This window comes from Sparus aurata, chromosome 17 (assembly GCF_900880675.1).
Source record: "Sparus aurata chromosome 17, fSpaAur1.1, whole genome shotgun sequence".
Taxonomy (NCBI): domain Eukaryota; kingdom Metazoa; phylum Chordata; class Actinopteri; order Spariformes; family Sparidae; genus Sparus; species Sparus aurata.
In genome coordinates this window covers 14595258-14616695 of record NC_044203.1, presented here as the reverse complement: position 1 = coordinate 14616695, position 21438 = coordinate 14595258, and the positions used below count along the sequence as shown (strand labels likewise).

The window sequence follows — 21438 nt, the reverse complement described above, 5'->3', positions numbered from 1 at the left end:
CAGATTCTTTGAAATTGTAGCATAGGCAAAAAAACTATAGTACAAATTCTGATGAATGATCACCATATACATTTAGACACCGCATCTCAGAGTCTATCAATCCATCCATTGTAACTGCTTTATCCCTTTTTTATGGGGTCGCGGGGGTTTTTGTCAATCCCAATCCCAGTTGTCTCTGGGCGAGGGTAGGGTACACCCTGGACAAGTCGCCAGCTCATCGTAGGGCCCTCACTGATGGCAGAGGCTGCCATGCAAGGTGCCAACTGCACATCAGCAGCAATTTGGGGTTCAGTATCTTGCTCAAGGACACTTCGACATGCAGCTCAGCCTGGAGCTAGGATTTTAACCAGCGACCTTCCTAGCCGACCTGCTCTACCTGCTGAGCTACAGCCGCCCCTACCTGGAGTCCAAATATCCAAAATGATCACATTAATACAAAATAAGTCAAATGTTCTTACATTTCAGACATATTAATACTAACTGATCACATAAAGATAAACAAGTTACTGTGGTTTAAAAAATATATATAGTTCTAGCTGTTTTAGGTAGATTTTTTTATTAACCTTTGATGAAAGTATTTATTCACAAAAAGGTTGTAGGCCATCGGCCATAGAATCATCAGGAAAGTACATTATAGGACTAAAAGACAAACTATATCACTGTTATTCTGTTAATTAGATTGCAATAAAAAGCACAGTATTGCCTGTCTTATATTTTACCATTGTTTTTGTCATTTTACCTTAAATCCCACAGACCCAACAGACAGAAACACACCAACTATTTAAAAAAAACAAACCCCAAAAACAGCCATGGCCTGCAGGTGGCACAAGTGTAAAAACAGCAGCAGCCTGTGTGCCACAGCATGTCTACATCTGCAGCTGTATCCTGCTGCTGCTTTTACTTTCCACACCAATACATGTAGCTCGTACAGTTTGGACTTGAACTGCTGGTCTTCTTGTTCTGGATAATGTTTGCTCATCCTGCACCACTGACACTGTCTTCTCTGTTGTCTCGCAGGGTCTGGGTTCTCTGGATGACGATGACCCCAACATACTACTGGCCATCCAGCTGTCACTCCAGGACTCAGGGATGGCAGTAAGTGGGTCTGGCCATGACGTCCTTGCTAATGAAGCTTCGCTCGGCGCCATCGGCACCTCCCTGCCTTCCCGCCTTGAACAGAGTGCTCCAGGTGTAGAGGTCCTCCACAGAGCTTCCCTCAGCAGCTCAGAACTGCTGGAGCTGGGAGATAACTTGGCTAGACTTGGCAACACCAACATCAGCAGCCAGTACTCTGCTGCCACCGGTGTTAGTGCCTCTGTGCAGCACTGTGAAAGTCACCACCGGGCCTACAGGGCTTCTGTGCCAATACCAGTGGCTCCAGGCGGCAGCAACTCATCGACAGGCCTCTTCTCTTCCTCCAGTGACACAATAGATTCGACAACATGTGGCAGCCATGACCCCTCCTCATCCTCTGCTTTAGCAGCAAATGCGAACCTGCTGGGCAACATCATGGCTTGGTTCCACGACATGAATCCTCAAGGTATCACCCTGGTCCCCTCAACCTCCTCTGACACAGACTCCAACCTAAGCGCATTCCATGCAGGTGGAGGTGGGTGTCTGCAGGATGACGAGAAAGGCGGGGTCGTCCTGCCTGAAAACAGGAAACCTCAGGAAGTGATGGCAGACGTGGCTTTCTGCTCTCAGAGACTGAGTGACATGGAAGAGAAGGAGTGTGCTGTCGCAGAGAGGCCGACCCAGTTAGATCTTGTGGGGCTGGACACCATGACGCGACCTTACAACCTCGACGCAAGTGGAGAACATACTGAGCGGGGGGGCCTGAAGGTCTGCCGCGTCGACACTCCGCAATGTGACTCCATATCCGACCAGCTGCCCAGCAGTAGCTCGTCTGAGTGGGAGGACCAAGTGCACTTGGTATAAAGTGATTGGCTGAGAATGGAAAGAGCTATTTTGGAAAGGCCAAAAAAAAAAAAAAAAAACACCACTAGAGATTGCAAATTAAATAGAATTAAGGAATTAGCTATTCAGGTGGAATGTATACAGAATGAAGAATGTGTTCGTAGAAAAGTGTTGGAAGAAGTATTTAGACTCGTAGCTTAGTTTAGCACTGCAGTTAGATGGGTCTCCTATGTGTTGTCAGCCCCCCAACGACCAGCACTCCTGCAAAGAAAGCACTAGCTGAAAGAGAAATTACATTTGATAACAATGTTCCTACATTACGTATTTCATACAGTGTTTCTGTGCTGATATAAATATGAATACGTTGCTCTTTCTGAAATCATATTTAAAGGAGTTAAGAGATGTAGAGACTTAACATAGTGCAGGTATATATATATTTTTGTCTACTGGAGTAAAAGCCTACTGTATGTGTCTGAATCAGGTTTAAAGGATGTTTTTCAGCTGTACATATGAGCAGATTAATATTTTGCTCCGATATTGAATCTGTGAGGTACAGGCAGGGAAACAGTTCCTTGCCCCTGTCCAAACCTGCCTACTTTATAGTTGCCAAACACTGACTAGCAAAAAGCACAATTTGCAGTCACCAAGTGGATTCTTCGAAGCAAATTGTGCCTACTTATTACAATCTCAACAGCTCAGCTGAACCTAAATGTGAACGTCGCGAGCCATATTTTTATTCGAGGTTGCGGCTGAGTGATATCTTCAGATCTCACTAGTGTGCTGTGTAAATGTGTAGTCCAAGACCATAATGGTTGTCAACTTTATTATGTGAAACATTCACACAAAACAATTGAGATAAATCATTCAAATGAAAAGTTGGTGGCCTGCTGGAAAACATTTCAAATTTGAGTTGACAATGCTTTTTCATCTCAAAGCCTCAATCCGAACACACTTTCAATGGGAAACACTGTCTGATCTGTACAAAGGAGAAACGCTGACGGGCCCAGAGGGGCGCTCAGTGTCCTTCAGTTCAGTTTATTCTGAATTCCATTGTAGCTCGCTTAAAGTAATGTTTGAGTACTGCAGCTAAATATGGAGCTTGACAGATGAAGTAGACAGTGAGTAGTCTTGTTTATACACTGCGGGGAAGGCCAGTGAGAGAAATAATCAGGCAATCACATTCAGACTTTGGTGAATTCATTAATCCAGCCCAAGTCACTGTCATTTATCGCTGGGGTCTGTTCAAGTGTAATATCAGCAAAGCCTTCTCGGAGCTCTGCAGATGTCCCGGGCTGCAGGGTAGATAATGCATGGAGAATTCATGAATGTGTGTTGTGTCTCAAACACATGGCGAGCCCATGTCTTTGAAACAGTTCTCTACACAGTTAGAGATACAGTGCCTTTATGTCGGTCGCTGTTATTTAATTCTTTTTCACGCATTTTTTCTGAGTGCTAATTACACAGTATTTATAGTGTAAACAAAACAAACACCTGTTACCTTAAAGTTTTTTCTCTCATAAAGTGTGCAAACATGAGATCTTGATTTTTTTTTTCTCTCCATCAAAATGTCTGTAGCATGAGGCTTTCTGTTGGTTCTGGTAGTGCTGTGTTAAAGGTTAATACTGATTTGCTATGATTTGGCAAAACGGATGACGGTTAATGTCATGCTCTTGATCCCCAAATATTCTGGAAAAAAAGGTTTTATTTCTATGTGCAGAGGGGCTTCATGCCCTACATTTTAAAAAGTTGATTCTTTCTGTGGTTTAGAAACTAAAATCACTATATTGACCTACTATGTGTATCACGTACCTTACCTGAAGACACTAAAATGGAGGAAAGTTGCAATATAAAGTAGGTATTTATTTGAAATAGATCAGATCCATTAAAGAAAATGGATTGTGAATAATCAGTTTGACGTGAAACACATTGACTAGTGTTTTGCGTTTAAGACTAAATGTTTTCGTACAGACTAATGTCTGACAGAAGTTAATTCCTTTTGTTTCTAGCAGACATGTAGAACCACATTAAACCTAAAGATAGTGATTGCTTTGAAAAGTGTCTTGAAGTTGTGAAACTGTGAGTGCCATATGGTTAGTGGAGCTTGGTTAATGTAAAGTGGGTTGAACAGAGGAGAGGAGAGGTGTTTCCCTCTTTTGTGTTACAGTTTGCTGTGCATGAAATGGGTAGAAGTCTAAATGGAGTTTGTACTTCCTTTGTATTTCACCTCTGATGTCCAGGTGATTTATTTTAAAATGGCATATAACATTTTTTTTAACTCATTGAGATTTTCTATTGTAAAGCAACTAATCCTTGAAATGCTATTTGCACTTTCATAGTCTATACTTGATACATTCCCTCTTTATATGAAACATGTTTGATGTGTGATGCCAATAAACTATGTGTTGAGTTTTAATGTGTTGGTTTTTATTGCCCACTGAGACACCCACGGTCTGAGCAAAGAAATCATGCCTGGTTCCCTGGGAGTGCAAAGGCGTGGGAGCTCACAAGATGAAGGGACCGTTCACCCCCAAAAAATAGAGGCTAACTAACTACAATGATGCAGTTTGCAGGTGTAGTTCACTTACACCGACGTGAAACTGCTCACAGTCTGTAGATTATCTTGAGTAACTGGGTCATAATTTTTGGAAAGAGACATTGCTGTTGAGTTTTTGTTCGAGTATTTTTGGCTCTTTGAGCATCACAAGCTGAATGCCATCTAGTTTCGTTATTTTCAACAAATACAAACATCTCTACGGCTGATACCTCCAAAACTCAGCAACTCGCACTGAAACAACCTAGATGGACGAACAGCACTGTGGATAAGAAGAAAAATGTGTTTTTGATTTTGGTGTGAACTGTCTCTTTGAGTTTAAGTTCAGTTCAAGACTAAAACTAACAGCAATGTAAAGCTCAAGCAGCGTATTTATAGAACCATCTATTCAGCACATGATTTTAGGTACGAAAATCTCAAATTGAGCATCCTTCAAAACATTCAGCACACAGCAAATCACAGTTCATAACAACATTCACCCTGATATTTGACAATAAAAACAACAACTGTCTTTTGGACACATCACAATCAACTCTGCTTATTTAAATATGACATCCTGAGTACTAATCAGTGGGTGGAGAATGGAGATGCATGATGCTCTGAACTGTTCGATATTGTGTGTCAGAGGCGTTTCAGTCTTTCTGTAGGTGGGCCTGTCATCAGTGTTTAGTGCTAGCGGCAGAGGCCGATGAGCTGCAGCAGGAGGACGAACAGGGTGACAATGTCCAAATAAAGGTTGAGAGCGGCGAACACATATTCCTCGGGAGAGATTTCATACTTCCTGTGTTTTCCACCCAGGATGAGCTGGGTATCAAACACCAAATACTGCAGAGAGACAGAGAGAGAGAGAGAGAGAGAGAGAGTGATGAGACGCTTCAACACTGACATCTGAAGGCAGCGTCTTAGTGTAATGAAAGAGACGGAGAGCCGGTTACAAGAATCAGTCTGAAAAGAAAACACAGGCTGTGTTTCTTATCGTTGAGAGAGAGGGGGGGGGGGGGACTGCGCTGATAAACAGGCCATGTAAATAATCGTGTCGTCGGAGTTGTTGCAGCTGAAAATAAGTTGTGACTTGCCGCTGACAGCCTGTTCGGCTCTGTGTGCAGTCGCGGTTTGTTCCACCGGCTGACGGGATGGGTCACAACATTTGCTGTTAATGCCAAAGGCACGCAGAGAGGTGGCTGTGAAAATGAAGCCTACTGCTGTTAAGCGGTGCATAATTGAAATTAAAGGGCACGAGGACATCAGAGCTTCTCTCTGTACACTAACTACTGTGAGACACCGGAGCGAAGCTGCTCGACCCTGGGATCTTGACTTCGCGCCTTCTTTCAATGATGGTTTCTTTCACTTTAAAAGGTTATGATCAGTGTGTTTTTTTTCAATTCAACCTGCGCTGCAAAAGAAAAAGTTGAAGTGTACTTACTAGAGAAAACAGCAAGGTTCCCAGGCAGGCGTACGTGATATAAGCGTACTGTTGAAAGAAAGAGACAAAAAATGAGGAGAGGCACTCAGCAACATAATCGACTTTAAACTGATTTGTGATTATCCATAAATGGGGGTAATATGTGGCTTAAAAATACTGTTCCAACACTTAGAATGAAGTGTTTGTTATTTTCTATCTTGAAATGATACAGTGTGCTTCCTAAGGACACAATAACTCGGCCCCATCCTTTATCTCAGTTGCTGAAAAAGCGGGCGTACTTAATCCGTTTTGGTTGTTCTGTGGGGAAAATATGATAGTAAAGGCTGATAATGGGTGCACACAACGTGCTTTCAGAAAGCAGTGTTGATTCCCTGATTCAGGTCAGACGTGGCTGTGTATAAATAGCACTTTGAAATCAATGGGACGCATATACCATCAGCCGTCACGGTAGACAGCGGCGTACATTCAAATGCATCAGATCAGTGCAACTCCCGAGAGAGCCGAGAGTATCCGCACTCCTCTTTACAGTCCGCTCAGTACGCAGGTCAGTGGCAGTGCATCCTGGTGATAAAAGCTCTGATGCTTATGAACTGGCCGCCTCCAGCTGCACGCCGCTGCAATTCGTTTCGAACATGCTCTCGCTGCAAACACAAGGTGTAAACACAGCCGCTCCTTCGTCTACCTGCGATCGGAGGACTGCACAAAGCAGTGCAAACGAGAAGAGGGTCCAGGCAAACACCCACAGGCTCCCACTTTTTGCGGTGAAGTCCCACTGGTGCAAGAAAGGGAGGGAGAAAGAGTGAGAGACGGTGAATGTGACAAGCCTCTCAAACAGAAAACAGTACATCTCTCATTTACACTCAAGCCAGGGCGCTCAAGGTCGTCTGCATTGCAGCTGTGCTCCGAGACGCTGCGGATCGCTTAATGATGAAGACGTATTGCAGTCCAACACACAAGAAAAGCCTTAACGATTCCGGATATAAAGATGCCGGATAATTAATCAACAAGCTGCGGCGCAGGCAACGGAGAAAGGGAGGAGAGGTGGCCTTTTGGCCTGTGTGCCCTTTTCAAATAGACAGCGAAAAGATGGCAGTTGCTATAGAGAATCACCAGCACTGATCACCTGAGGAGCAGCGAGCCACACATCCAAGGCAGTCTGTATGACATTTACGTATATCACAGTGACAGCGACTAACACTCTGGGCACACAGCGTGCAACTGCAGAGCAAGACGGGGCAGAAATCTGCAAGATGAAGTCACCAGATGAAAAATTCAGTGAGGACACTTATATTATCCATTTATTCCCCTCTATGCAGGCTCTTTAGTTATCCATTCTACACATTACATGAGCAGAGAGCATTATAGATACATTCTCAGGATAATCACTTAACACATGCCTGCTAGGTTTATCCAATCTAAGCGGGGGGGGGGGGGGGGGGGGGGGGAATAAAAATCAGTTCCTTCAGATGCATTAAGTGGCAAAAATTTGTGAAATGCCAAACTGCATTTAGAGGTAATTAAGAGGAACTCTGAATGCAATTTGAATTTGGCCTACATCTGTTTCACTTGTCTAATTTTTTCGCCCCACCGACTGTGTGATTACTTTCCCTCCTTGTATGAGCCTTTTATTGAAGCAGCATGCCAAACTATCGGTGGAGAGATTCTCGAAAGGTCTCCTCACTTGTGCTCGTTGACTCTTGCTAATAAAACGTCGCAACTCTTAAATGTCACCTACACAAGCATAAGCTGTTGTGTAAACAGAGTGACATCACTGTGCAAATATTAACAGGCTTTGTTCGCACCATAAAATAAAATGGAAATACTATTGGTTGAGAAACATCTTCAGGGTCCACTTTGATGCATCAGAGCTGTTTAGTTATTATTGTAATTTCTAGATTCGGCTTTTGGTGAGAGATCAGGGATGCAGGTTGATTCGTTTTTTTTTTTCCTTCTTTTTCTTTGTATGTGTGTGCACGCGCCTGCACGAAATGCAAAAGAAATTAGCTTTTCAATATTACAGAATACCCTGCTGGACGATCGTCATGTCTCCCAGCGTGTCAGCGAAAAGAGACCTTTCAAACATTAATCTCAGAGCGTGTTTGCCTTATTAGACAGTTCATGGTGAAAGGAGACATCCCAAAAAAAAGAGGAAGAGGGGGTGTTTAGCAAATGACAAAAGGCTCCAGGCCATTTCAGAACCCAGATTTATGATATAAGCCCCAGCCAGCATGAGAACAGCCCTGTGGTTTAACTCTGTCCCACCACTGGACACGAGGAATTAACTTGATTGACAAATGCACTGATCTCAGCACTAATCATAGTTTTGCCTGGACAGCAAACTCATCGGAGTTTTAAAACCTTCCCTGGTGACTGCAAATAGCACACACTGCACGGAGGAGACCTGGGCCACAGCTCAGCTTAACACTTTTCCTTTGACTGCACGGGAAAGACAGCTCAGTAGACGGACATTTAGCCACCGACTGCATGGCAAAGTCACCGCAGTTTATGAAATTTCCCTTTTGGCTGCCCTGCAGATTGAGTTCAGAGTGTGTGGCAGATCTCACCTTTGACTGCATGGCGAACAGAGTCAAGGCGAAGGAGACCAGCGCCGTGGCCCCCACAGCCCACAGAACTGCTTCGGCTTCATAGTACCTGCAGACAGAAATATCAAACGGTTGTGCGGAGGGAACGGCACCCCACAGCATCGCGTCTAACTAATCAGCAGGCAGAGTGCAATCATGAGCAGTGGGGTTGTGTTCTATCCTAAAAAGGAAACATTACTTTCTTATAAGAAATGTGGTCCTCTTTTATCTAATAGTCTGTATTATGTGTCTCAAGTCGAGTGATGGCAGGGACACCCCCCCCCCCCTTTGGAAGCGCATTGCATAATGTATTGCCTATGTTCATATCAGTTACAGTGCAGCTTCAGTTAAAGCAATGTCCTATAAATATGATAATTTGAATGTATTATTGATAGTCAGGTCTTTTTCTGTCACAGTGACAAGCTGCTAAAAAAGAAACGTCTCACAGATGGTAAAGGTAGCTTGTGTGTACACAGGCCCTGTGCAGAGAAATTGGTTTTCGAACTATTTGTGATGCTTGTGATTCATCTTCGAGCCCAGCCCCCCCCCTGCCTTATTTTTTTAATTTGGTAAACCAGCGATGATAACATCTTATCAGGTTTGATGGCTTCATCGCTGACATCCTACATGCTATCAGATATGGATCAAATAGGGTTATTATTGTGCTAATGAGTCAGCATCAGGTGGGGATTCATCCTCGGAAACTCACGCCGACACAGAGCCGAGCATCAGGCCCTCCGCCACGGTCTGAGACAGAGAGGGAGAGACAAATCGAAAGTAAATACATGACACAGAAAAACAAAACAAAACAGTGAAATAGAGCAGCTGAGGTGGGGCTTTAATTCGATGCCTGGCTGGTACTGCTTCTACTCACAAACAGGCCCAGGGTGATGAAATTGAGGGGGACTCGACGACGGACGTTGTCGCAGCAGGACAGGACCAAGATGAGCACCAGCACCACCACCCTATTTCACAGAGAATATAGAGTGTACTGTAAATAGCAAATAAACTATAAACAGAAAGAAAGAGAAAAAAAAAGTTTTCACTGTGTGAATTCACTGAGTGAGTGCATTATTTATGCACAGTGCAGCCGGCAGTTTCTTGGATTGGGACTCAGACTGAGGTGACAGTTTGTGATTTGCTTCAGTGGGATATCCGTGAGAGAGATTTTCACTGAGGAGATCTGCAGGGGGCAACACTGATTAAAATAACAAATGTGTGCAGCATCCCCCTTATCTGACTGTTTTTGAGAGCTTACATCATGGTGTAGGAGAACCAGTAGTTGTCCAACGTCCATCTCCGGAGAGTGTCCCTGTTATTGGAGAAGAAAAAAAGGGGGGGTGTTTAATAGAGGCGCCATTTATGTGACAGAGGCAGTAGAATGATTTTATTAAATATTAACAGAGGACAGGGCATTGTGCACATGGGAGCTGAATACAATTTATGAGAAGAAATGACTGGAGCAGTGTTCTACCACATCCATTATACAAAACATAAAGCTTTCAAGCTACTGCAAGCAAACACATTATGCGGCAGAAAATGCACTTTTATTCTCCACCATCTTGTCTCACTTCACATATTTATGATGATTCGAGCTGCGCCAGGTTGCGCGCTCAAAGTTTCTACAGGGGGGGAGAAATATGCCACTCGTGCTCCTGTGTGATGTTGGGTGCTCTAACAAGGCTGACAACACTATATGTAGAGAGATGGGTGGGTGGATGGAAAGATGGGTGCCTGACTTGGATTAATCTCCTTTTTGGACGGGTGTTCCCTTGTGTAATGCTGCCTCACCAGTAGAGAAAAGCGCAGATGATGCCGACAGTCACCAGGAGCTGAATCATCAAGGTCAAGTAGACTTTCCTTATGAAACCTTTTCAGAAACAAAGAAGGCATACAGTAGAAAGGCAGACAACAACAACAACAACAACCATGAAAAAACAAAGTGACGCAGAGAGGCAGATAGGATTGTTTTTTTTTTTTTTTTTTTTTTTTGCATTTCAAAATGCCTCCGTGTTTTCATCAAACCCACATTTCATCCTCTCATTTAAAACGAGCTGCGTCGCGTGGGCGGCGGGAAGCCGAGGCAGGGTACAGCAGAGATCAGGAAACAACTTTCAATTTCAAATCAATCTCAAGAAAAACACTGCGGAGCGAACGAGGGAGTAAATATCACTCAGCCTTTTCCAGCCCCCCGACCACGCAGACAAAAGGCCTACTCGCTCCTCCCGTGTTCTGTTTGTCCCTCCGCCCGCTCCCTCCACGAGTCGGGCCCTTTTACCTCTTCGTACGGCGGCGTCACTGAAGCAGTGATCGTCCGAGCCGTGAGAGTAGTCAGGTGGAGCCTGGCCGTACTGCTCGTTGCCTCCTGCCGCTGCCACCTCCTCGGGATGGACCATGTTATCGTAGGTGGTAGGAGGGGAGACCACCGCCACGTTCCCCTTCCCCACCTGGCTCGTCCAAACAACAACAACAACAACACATGTAGATCAAACAACGCCGAGAAAATTCTACTCATGGATATAAATCCTGAGTAGTGTTCCTCGTTTTCTTTTTGAAATGCATTAATTAAAAGAAAATCAATCGGCCGCGTGTAATTAAATGTGCACACAGCGCTTTGTTTTGAGAGTGTTTTATGACGATCAAAGGTTGGTGCTGTATGAGTTTGGCAAAGACAAATAGTCGCTCAATCCAAAATTAGTAGGAAAAAAAACATTGGTGTTACCAACTCATTTCCTCTTCTACTGAGAGCCTACACAACAGCGTCTGAATTCTGCTCCTGACCTGGTAGCTCATCCCCGTGTACGGACCGCCCGCATAGTCCTGAGGACTGTACGGAGGAGGGCGAGGTCCATAGCCCTCCCCGTTGCTGTCGTGAGTGCGCTCCATTCCGGCAAAAGTTGGCGGGTCTTTTTCTTCATCAGCTGAGGCACAAAACTGACGGAGTTACCTGTCAAGAGTTACAGGTAAAAGTTGAGGCCGCGGCTGAGACACGAAGGCGTCAGCGCTTTTCATCCGTGAGTTAAACCGCCAAAGCGGGCGATGTCAGTGGGGAGCAAATAAATGGGTAATTACAAAATGGTGCATCATACAAACGCTGAGAGCCATTCATGACTAACATCCATAATTACGTCCTTAAGCCCTCCATCTAATAGCACTGTATGTATATTTAATGGCCAAATAGGTTGTGGTTAATTGATCTCAGTGGAAATTCAGTTGTCATCAAGCAGGACAGACACACTCACGGATGCTATTTTATATGAAGTGAGGATATGAGTGGAACAGATTCTTCTGAAATGTGCCTGGTTTGTGCATTAATCATTAAAAAGATGAGGGCATAATTAGCCACGCACACTGACCTGCTGTGTGTGTGTGTGTCTGTGTGTGTGTGTGTGGGTATAAATCTGCTGCAAAGCGATGACTAGACAGAATCCCCATACTGTAAAAGTGTCAAACAACCATCCGCCCTGCATGTAAATCTGTCTGTCTGTGGTTTAAAACAAATGACACCATACACTTCCTGTTATATCTGTGATAAATAATGACTTTTGAGATGAGTCACCTGCCACTTTCAAACACATTTTGACTTCTGGCTCCAATTCCCAGCCCCCTAACCCTACCCCAGAACAAAGTCATGATACGTTTGAACATATTCTCAAGTTCTTGAATGACCTGAGGTGGACTTTGTTTCTGTCCGCTTACACAGCCAAGACTGTTCCAAACATCACCTCAGAGACATGATAAACAAAACACTCAAACAAGAAAGCACCCGTTGTGTTTTTCAAGTGTTTAACAAGTGATCAATCGCTGTTTGACCTGAGGTCTGTTCACATAAATCAATTAATTACAGCCCGGATCCGTTATAGTGTGTCTTACCTCGTCTGTGACGGCCAGGAGTCTGTCCCGCTGCTCTTCCTGTAGTGTTGGCTCCCCTTCAGGGCAAAGTCTACCTGCTATCAGGCGGTTCCCACAGAGACAGGACTTTAGCTCCAGGGGGAGAGGATGTATCCCCCATTAGGCTCGATGGGATATTCAGATTAAGTTCTTAAAATGTCATTAAACCGCCCAGGCTGACACTTTGTCAGGGCAAATGATGTTTGTAGCTTTTTTTCTTTTTCTTTTGCAAATGCTGATTCACGCGGGCTCTGAGAACAAGTTCAGACTGAGGCCTTCTCACACCTCAACACAGTCAAATTCAGTTTCCTGTGATGATGTATCATTAACCTGCTCTACATGATAACCCTGTATCTTTTCATCCTGTATCGAGCAAAAAGCCAAATGCAACACAGTGGCACCCTGTGAGGGACATGAACTTCCTGACTCACCTTAGTTACACATTGATAACAACCTGGGCGTAAAAACCAGCCAGTGACAGGGGAAGGTAAACGCACGTTGAGTACGACAAATCCAACCCAGACAAAGGGATTATGGGTATTGAGGCACAGCAGGGAAGAATAGCTAAAGACATACTGTTCTCTGAAAATACATGAAGTAATGTAGGTCAATACAGTCTTAGTGCTTCTCCATGGAGAATCAACACTGAAAGGGATCTATGAAGACTTCATCCATGACTGAGAAGCTCGTCCGGGATAAATCTATTTGCTATGACAGCTCGAGCAAATTGTAATTTCCTCTTCATAGCCTTGATTACACTTTAAAGTGGCTCCGCCTCAGGTACATCATTAGATTCGCTACTTCTTTCACATCACGGATGAAAAACCAGAGTCCAGCAGACCTCCTGCCTCATACACAAGCACTCAGCCACTCTGCCTGGGTTTTGTTTCAAAAGACAATGACGTTGCAAAGGACACTTAAAAATGGCTGTATCAGCAGTTAAAGGTGAGATTTCATGCCAAAAACTGAATACCAGATTCACTGGATCAGTGCACATCACAAAAAGAATTTCACATGAGCATACAGAAACTAATCACACTGTATCCTGAGCAAACACTGGGGGGCACTAGTCTCCTGTGCTTCCTCTACTAATTGCAGTGATTTGGTTGTGACTCCATCCCTTCTGCTGCTGCCACCTCCCTGCCCAACCAGCAGCACCATAATCCTCCAGAGACCTCTGTTCTGCCTCTTGATTTTAACTGCATGATCAAATCATTCTTTTCTCTCACCTACATGTGATGTGCGGTTTTTGTTTCTTTGAAACAGAAGAAAACATTTTTTTCCTGTTCAGACTGCAATAAATAAAGAATGTTGCAAGACAGAGGAACAAAATAAAGACTTGCCAAACATATTTGAAGGGACAGAAGGTGAAAAATACACATTCTCACTCTGTTCCTCTGCTGATTGGTGTGTCAGTCAACACGGGCTGGATTTGCACTGCCTGCTCAAATCTGATGAGCTTGCTCTCACCTATTCATGAGATCTCAGTCGGATTTGAATGGACGGCACAACAAACAGAGTCACATTTGAGCAGGCAGTTGAAATCCAGCCTGTGTTGACACACCAATCAGAGTGGAGCCCAGTGTGAGGCTGCATTTAACACAGATCTGATTGTCTCGACGCTGTCCAAACAGCAGCAACACATGAGGCTGAAGCCACGTGGAGCACAATGTGTGCAGAGCACAGAGCTGTGTCCAGACCATGATACACAGGAGGATGGAGGGATGAGAGAGAGATGAGGGGGGTGTGGGAGATGGTAAAAAAGGACCAAAAGAAGAAAAATATGAAGAAAGAAGGATAGAAGGAATGAGGGAAAGACTAATGAAAGGAAGGAGGACTGGAAGAAATGAAGGAATGATAGAAAGAGTATGGAAGAAATAAATAGATTTTTGGGATAGAGAAGAAGGATGGAAAGATGAAAGGAAAGATGGAGGAGAGGAAGGGCAAACAAAAGGAAGGACTGGAGGGAATAAAAGTCAGGCCAAACAGGAAGGATGTAAGGAAAAAATAAAGGAAAGGCAGAAGAGGGGGAGAACTGTACAAAGGAAAGACAGAACAATGAGGTGTGAAGGAAAGAAGGATGGGAAGATGAAAGGAGGTAAGGAAGTAAGGAGACAAGAAAGGAAGGACAGATGTAAAAAAAAAAAAAAAGAAGGATTGAAAGAAAAAAGAAAGACAGAGAAACATGGAAAGGGCAGAGAGGCAGGGATATAAACAGACAGACAGTCAGACAGTCAGTCCGACAGGCAGACAGACAGACAGACAGGGAGTCTGTTCTGTGTCTGGATGCAGACAGACTGTGACAGCTCTGTTTTGTCAGACTGATTCGATGCTCTTTGGGGCTTCTGGGACTGAGGATCACAGAGGGGAGTGTTCTGGTGTCAGTGGAGAAGGAGAGATGTAGCCATCATGTGAGTCTCTCTTTCCAATGCGTGCAGCTGTGAATTACTGCTTCCCGGCCGTTGTGGCCACAGAAGGATTTATTCGGAGAATTGAAATGGTGGCTTGTGTGGGGCCTCAGAGAGCCCCGGTGCAGGCCTACACTCCCGTGTCAATAGAGGCCTCTTCATTTCTAATTTACCACCCCCGTCTAGCTGTAAATGTAAAATTTCAGCAGGATGTAAGGCTGACGGGAGAGTGCTATAAGGCTCTCACTGCATGTGGGGACTGCACGCATGACTGTTAATAACGACACGGACTGGATTGTGTTCTATCTGATCATATCAGCTAGTCGGACCATTTCAAGCAACGAATATCATTTCAGTAGATTAACATTTTCAAAATAATTAATAATAAAAAAAGCTAAACAGAATTAACAATCCTGGCACATCATTTGGACTCCACTGCGAGGGGCCAAATCAGCGTGCATTGGTTTGCAGAATGACTTGCATTATCTTGCTTCGCAAATGGGTGCAATACAAAAGGCACAGCTGCACTCAGTCTAACTCAATGGACATAATTAAGTAAATAAATGACTGTTATCCTTAGCTGATTTAATATATTACACAACTGTAGCAGAAGGCACAAAACTGTAGACATGAATTTATCCGCATTAGAGTCAGAGTTTACATTAGCTGTGTCTATAATGAGCTCCCCATTACTAAATTATAAATAATCTCCAAGAAACTTGTGTCTTAATGTATTCAACAAGGAGCATAAGTGATCGAGTGTCACCGACTGTGTTGCAGACATACCTGAGCCGCGTTCAGCGAAATGGTTCTGGGTGGCAGCAATATTTCATCTTTCACTCCGTCACAGCTGGCGTTCAAAATAAGGAAATTACGAAGTCTACGCTGATATCACTCTGGATTTGGGAAATCAACTCACAGATCAAATTTAAGACAATGCGATTTCGGTGGGACGCTTATAATACAGCACATGTAACTATATACACAGGTTTAAAAGAGGATAGCTTGAACATTTCATGGTGACACTTTGTATAAACGCGCACCGTTAACTACACATGTTCACCGGTAAATACCTGCTTATTAGCTATTAGTAAATACCTGCATATTAAGCTATTAATTCAAATAGCTTATTAGTCTTTAAGTAGCCCTTATAAAGCAATACCTTATTCTGCATGACCCTCTACAACTTCTGAGCCATCAAGTGAGGTCTTACTCATTACTAATTCAGTAGTCGTAGCTGTGTAGGTTAATAAGAGTCAAACTTCGGGTGAGGAAGTCATGAGTAAGATCTCAATTAAGAATGTTGAACTTATCCTGAGTAAGAAAGACTTAATTTGGAGTTATTTGGACATCATTAACACTTATAGTTTGTATCTTGTTACATAAGAAATAGACTTTATTTATGACTTGTTACACTGAGCAAATCATATTAAGATTGTCATTTATGGGCACCCATACATGTGGACAGGTCCTGGCTGCAGCGGTCCTGGGTTCGAGCCCCGGCCTGAGGCCCTTTGCTGCCCCTCTCTCATCCTGTTTCCTGTCATCTCTGTAGCTGTCCTTTCAAAAATGCCATATAAAGGCCAACCCCCCCCCCCCCCCCAAAAAAAATAAAAACAAACAAACATATAAGCTGATAAGACTCATTCATGTAAAACAACTTCCTTACTCACCACCACTAAGCAGTAATTAGGAGGTTATAGAGGCAAAACTCTAAATGGCTCAGTCCTTGTAGGATCTGGCATTAATAGGTGCTTCACAGTAATTTATATAGATATTAAGTCACTACTCATTGGTAAGTGTTACCTACCAATGTCAAAATGTATTCTTTTTAAAAAAAAAAACACAGTGATACATAACTTGAGCTTACTTGCATAACCCTGGTTCTCTGAGTGCCATGAGTGAGCTGTCAGAACTCAGCTAACCTTTACCAGAGCTCAAGGCTAATAAGCACTACCTCGTCCTTGGACCGGGTTGACTGCTTCTGTTTGAAGTCTGACGGCCTTCACCGTGTTTTTGTTTGGTTTTTCGGTGTTACTCTCGCCCCGTCCCCAGACGCTGAAATATCGCAGCTTCTCTACCGGCTTGCATACGTTTGTTAAACTACATCTAGCGAGCTAATAGCTCCAGGAGCCTGCGGTCATCTCATGGTCACCTCACAGTCTTCACACGCTCCGTCAGAGCGAGCCAGCTTGACAATTATGAGGTCATGTGTCAGTTCTCTTTAGGCTAACAGACACCTCGTGCTGTGGAGAAAGAGGATCACTGTGCTTGCCTGTGCACCTGCAGGAAAAAACATTTAAAATAGTGATAGTGAGACATTGAGACGTTGACACAAGGGCTATAAAACAGAACTTCAGTTTGAAGTGGAAATTCATGTAGTGTGGTCGGTCCTTTGGCAATATTTTCTCTCCAACTCGTCTGTGTGTTTCGTTTCAAAAAGACTCCATCAAATTACCTTTTTATTTTGCTCAAAACAAAGCCGTCACGCCATTGTGCTGCTTTAACCGACAAAAACTGGAATATGTAACAACATCAGCACTGATAATGAGAGCCATTACTGTATTGTTCACACACATTGCAAGCTTAGAAAATAGCACCCCTCCAGTTTTTCCATGTTTCAACAATCTCCAGACAGCCGAGTCACCAAATTGAATTTTCAAGCAGCTTCAAGTTAATTTAGTTTAACACACACGCCTGACCAAGAGCCGAAACTGCGCGACTTTTTCTAAGGCGTCCCGACATCTAGTCTCTAATTACTCTCAAATTATTCTAACTTGATCTGCCTCTTGGATAGATCTGTAAGAGTTATGAGATCTTGTTTCAATGAGACAAAAAACAAACTGTTTTTTAGGGGAAGCAATTCTGCAAAAGCTGAGTTAATTAACTGATTTTTTTTATACGACACCATGTTTTGGTAGTTATTTTGCCTGTGCTGACTCATTTTAATAAGCATCTGGCTTTCTTTCCCCAGTAATGTGTTTCTCTGTCCAAACATGAAAAAAAGCCTGCAGAAGCCTGAGCCGGTTCATTAGAGTCTACACACTTCTGATCTTACCATCCCAGATGGATTCGAACACACGTCTGACTGCTACACTTTTCCGATGATGTTAGGATGCTGGGTTTGGGATGTTGGGGCTGATTCAGAGTGGAGTGTCATGTCATGATGCCTCGAAAAGGGCTGAGGGAAAGTTTCTTCAAAGCTACGGAAGTGTCTGACAGGCTGGGTACATGCTGCCAGGTCAAATATAGGCTGAAGCTCCGTGAAATCCCTCAGGGTTGAAAAACAAGCATCTTCCTGGACCCCCCCCCCCCCAACCCAGGACGCATCCCGGCCGCAGAAACACCTAATAATGCTGAGGTACTATGTGTAAATTGGATCGCCAAATGACTGCATACTTTGCCCTACAACTGATAATTGTTTTTTTCTTTGCAAAATCCCTGTTGATTTCTATGGTCAGACTACTATATACTGTATAGTGAGGATGTTTATCACTGTATGGGCAGCAGCGACCGTGTTTTCATACGCACAAATAGTGGAATGCATCATATTTTCTCTGTCACTGTGCGAGGCAGATATAGCACAGACGTCTGACGCGCAAACAGGCAATGCCATCAGTTATTTATAATATGAAATCCAAAAATACTATCTGTCCGACTGTACGGACAGACAGATCAGTGTAACAATGAAGCGCGTAGATGCCTGAGATCACACTGTGACAGTTTCCAATCTGATCTGGCAGGTGATCAAGGTAAAAGGAGTAAAGCAATCGTGAAGAAAATGAAGCCATTGTGAGAGACAGAAGGCGGTCCAAGGACAGATGGGTGTCTCATCTGTGAATGGGCCATGCAGCCATTTGCTGTCAGATGCTCCCTGTCAAAAACTGGGCAAAGAAGACTTGAGTTTGGGCCTTTTCTTCACTGACAGAATGTATTCAAACAGAGAAAATGGATTCACATAAGCCATGACAACCGCAGAACAATAACTGACAGTGGCATTTCACTGCTGTTACGGCTCTGACAAGACGAACCACTTCTGCCACCATCCTGTGGTCAAATGTCAGCCTGTTCCTCTCTCCGCTTCACGACACAGCCCGCTTGGTTAATAATCTCATATATGGAGGTTTGAGCGTTGCTTAGACTGGGAGACTATGACTAGCAGATGACAACTGGAAAGATATTTGACTTTTAATAGCCACAACTCATGTATTTACACATAAATATAGGCAAGAATTAATTGCATACTGTATTCAAATTATTTCATGCTTAAATAAATTACATACAGTGAATTTTGAAAAGAGCCGGGACTTTGCTTTTTTGTTTTCAAGCAACACACTTCACACAAGATTACTGTTACGGGCAGCTGCTTTTCTGTCTGAGCTTTTGTTTTCTTACTGAGTGGACAGAGTGATGTGCCAAACCTTGAAGCACTCGATTTTCAGCCACTGACAATCCATTTTCTCCATCAGCTTGTTATTAGAAGTGCACAACATTTGCTGCTGAAGTTTAGCGTCACGACACCAGACCTCTCCACACAGCAGTGTGTCAGCACTGCAGAAAGGCGTTTTGGTAGAATATCTGCAGGTGGAGAAGCGGGGCCCTGGAAGCAAAATGTCTAAATGTACACAAAAGAAAAGTTAACACTTTCTAACTTGTTTACATGCAGAGATCCAATTATTGCTAGGGTAACTTTCCATTTTCAGCATGTAGGTTGATAGCTGGGAGGCAGTTTTTGTTTCCTGTAGAGACGTACCATATCACGTAAGAAGACTGAAACAGCCAGTGGCAGGCTTATACCAACAGCCCACTTGCGTTGAGTCCTAATAGTTAAAGTTAGATCAACTTGAGATTTTTGTATATGCATTTTCATCCCTGCTTTCTCTCGGGCCTTATAATTTGGGATTCTTTGCTCATTGTCAGGCCACTGTCAAACACCCTACAGTGAGGGTGTTTGTTTTCAGGATTTATGGCTTCCTGGCTTGTCTAGTCAATAATATTTCATGCCACAGAGAATACTTAGGATCTGAAACCAAGTTTTTTAGGCAATTTAACCCTGCTGACCCTGCTCAAAGAGGAACATAATGACAGACTGAGAGGCTTAACATAGAAATGTATCTGAAATATGTTGTCTAAACTAGTGTGCATCAAATCATGTGACATCACAATGTTTGCCCAGTGGTGACTTGATAGAAAAGGTCAATAAGTCATCGAACACATAAGGACTCTAAATGACAGTGTAAAAATGTAAAAAAAAAAAAAATGTTTTGGAAAGCGGGGAAATTTTGACCTTAACAGGAACACCATGGCAACCTGGCCAGCAGCTGTCGAGTTGTCTTTACAGAACTCAAGTGTCAGTGGACAGACTGACAGACTAACGGACAAGCGAACGTGTCAGGACTGACAGACCGCGCCCCGAGCACCACCGAGGCAAAAGCACCACGACGCTCCTTCTTATTCTCTTTCTGACACAAAATGTGTTATGACTTCACATATGACTCCCCGGGGGAACATTATCTGGCACGCTACGCATCATGCATTACATGTTGCGACGCACCCTCAAAACAGAGGGTGCCTTAGGAGTTTCCCATGTATGCATCAGATTACCTGATGTTGCTCGGGAACCAGTGATGTTCGGTGTGCTTTTCTTTGTCGGATTGAAGGTCAGCAGCGAGACAGGCAAGACAGAAGAATGAATAAAGTGAAGACGAAGGAGAACACTGGTGTGCAGGAGAGCAGAAGACAAAGGCCAGTACGGCTTAAGAGCAAACTATAGCTTTTTAGATATTCTTTTGTACCAACAGCTTTGTGCCGAAAGTGAGGGGAAAAAAAGCACCTGGAGTGTCTGAGTGAAAATCCTGCACTGTATTTTAGATTTCTGCATTCAGAACATTTATGTTTTTTTTCTCCATGTACAAAACCCTGTCTCAAGTACACAGTGGTCAAGAGAGCTTAACAGAAAAGATGAACATGAGTCAAATAAACACATTACTGTTTGCATAGGGCACGTTGAAAGTGTATTTTTTGTATTTTGGTTTCTGAGTATTTGCAAAGGCTTTTTTTCCCCTCCCAGCAAAAACCTTACATCGTATTTATTCCGTCACTTATCACATTATATCTTTCATACATTGAGGTATATCGTATCGTAACGGATTATGCAACTCTTTCCTCATCTCGGCAAATATTGTGCTGTTAATTCTGCACATGCTACACGATTGGGAATTTTGAGCGGAGGATGGTGGTTCTGTGTGCTGTATTTACTGTTTTCATCTGGCAGAGAAGAGCGTGTAGAGGCAGCTGTTAAAAGCCGCTCTATACTAGAGTCTAGCAGCAGAAAGAAACTGTGTGGATTCTGATCGTGACTTTTAAAATCTTCCCCAAGTGACCTTCATTATATGGCTCTAATTGTGTGAATCAATAGTAAATGATGCAAAGCCAGATAATGGCACAAAGCTCAGGAATGACCACTCACTCTTGGAAGTTTTGTGGCCAGATGCCACATGATTAGGGGCAGGAAATGGACAAAAACCGAACTAATGTTCAACACAGCCAACCAAATCATTCTTTCCTTAATAAACTGGTAAGTCGGGAGACGATGGAGACAAAAGTAGAAGCCAAGAGGAATCCAATGTCCTTGTGCAGGATTTGAAGGACTGCCATAAGTCAATA

At 43.5% G+C, this 21438-nt stretch overlaps 2 protein-coding genes across 4 annotated transcripts in view; one reads left to right on the top strand and one right to left on the bottom strand.

Moving 5' to 3' along the window:
* LOC115568152 (ankyrin repeat and IBR domain-containing protein 1) overlaps positions 1-4330 on the top strand; it is a 35653-nt gene extending 31323 nt beyond the window's left edge. For 2 of the 3 annotated variants that reach the window (XM_030395265.1, XM_030395266.1), the window contains exon 20: positions 1018-4330. In XM_030395265.1, the coding sequence (XP_030251125.1) occupies positions 1018-1938 (921 nt within the window). In that variant the 3' untranslated portion in view covers positions 1939-4330. The remainder of the gene's footprint in view (positions 1-1017) is intronic. The other variant, XM_030395267.1, reaches the window with a different exon arrangement.
* Positions 3630-13263, bottom strand: LOC115568153 (protein lifeguard 1). The gene is made up of 11 exons (XM_030395268.1): positions 12347-13263; positions 11255-11420; positions 10752-10920; positions 10265-10343; positions 9732-9785; positions 9348-9438; positions 9183-9220; positions 8456-8543; positions 6574-6663; positions 5892-5939; positions 3630-5293 (listed from the first exon to the last, which is right to left on the bottom strand). Exons 2-11 carry the CDS (start codon positions 11357-11359, stop codon positions 5141-5143), a joined length of 915 nt encoding a protein of 304 aa, XP_030251128.1. The 5' UTR covers positions 11360-11420; positions 12347-13263; the 3' UTR covers positions 3630-5140.
* Between the last annotated feature and the right edge of the window lie 8175 nt (positions 13264-21438).

What these genes read in the sequence shown, in the direction of transcription:
- LOC115568153 (XM_030395268.1), bottom strand. Translation starts at nt 11,359, where the DNA reads ATGGAGCGCACTCACGACAGCAACGGGGAGGGCTATGGACCTCGCCCT. An exon ending in ACACGGGGATGAGCTACCAG is followed by an intron (nt 10,921 to 11,254) that starts GTCAGGAGCAGA and finishes TGGACGAGCCAG; the next exon opens with GTGGGGAAGGGGAACGTGGC. An exon ending in TCATCACCCTGGGCCTGTTT is followed by an intron (nt 9,221 to 9,347) that starts GTGAGTAGAAGC and finishes TCTCTGTCTCAG; the next exon opens with ACCGTGGCGGAGGGCCTGAT.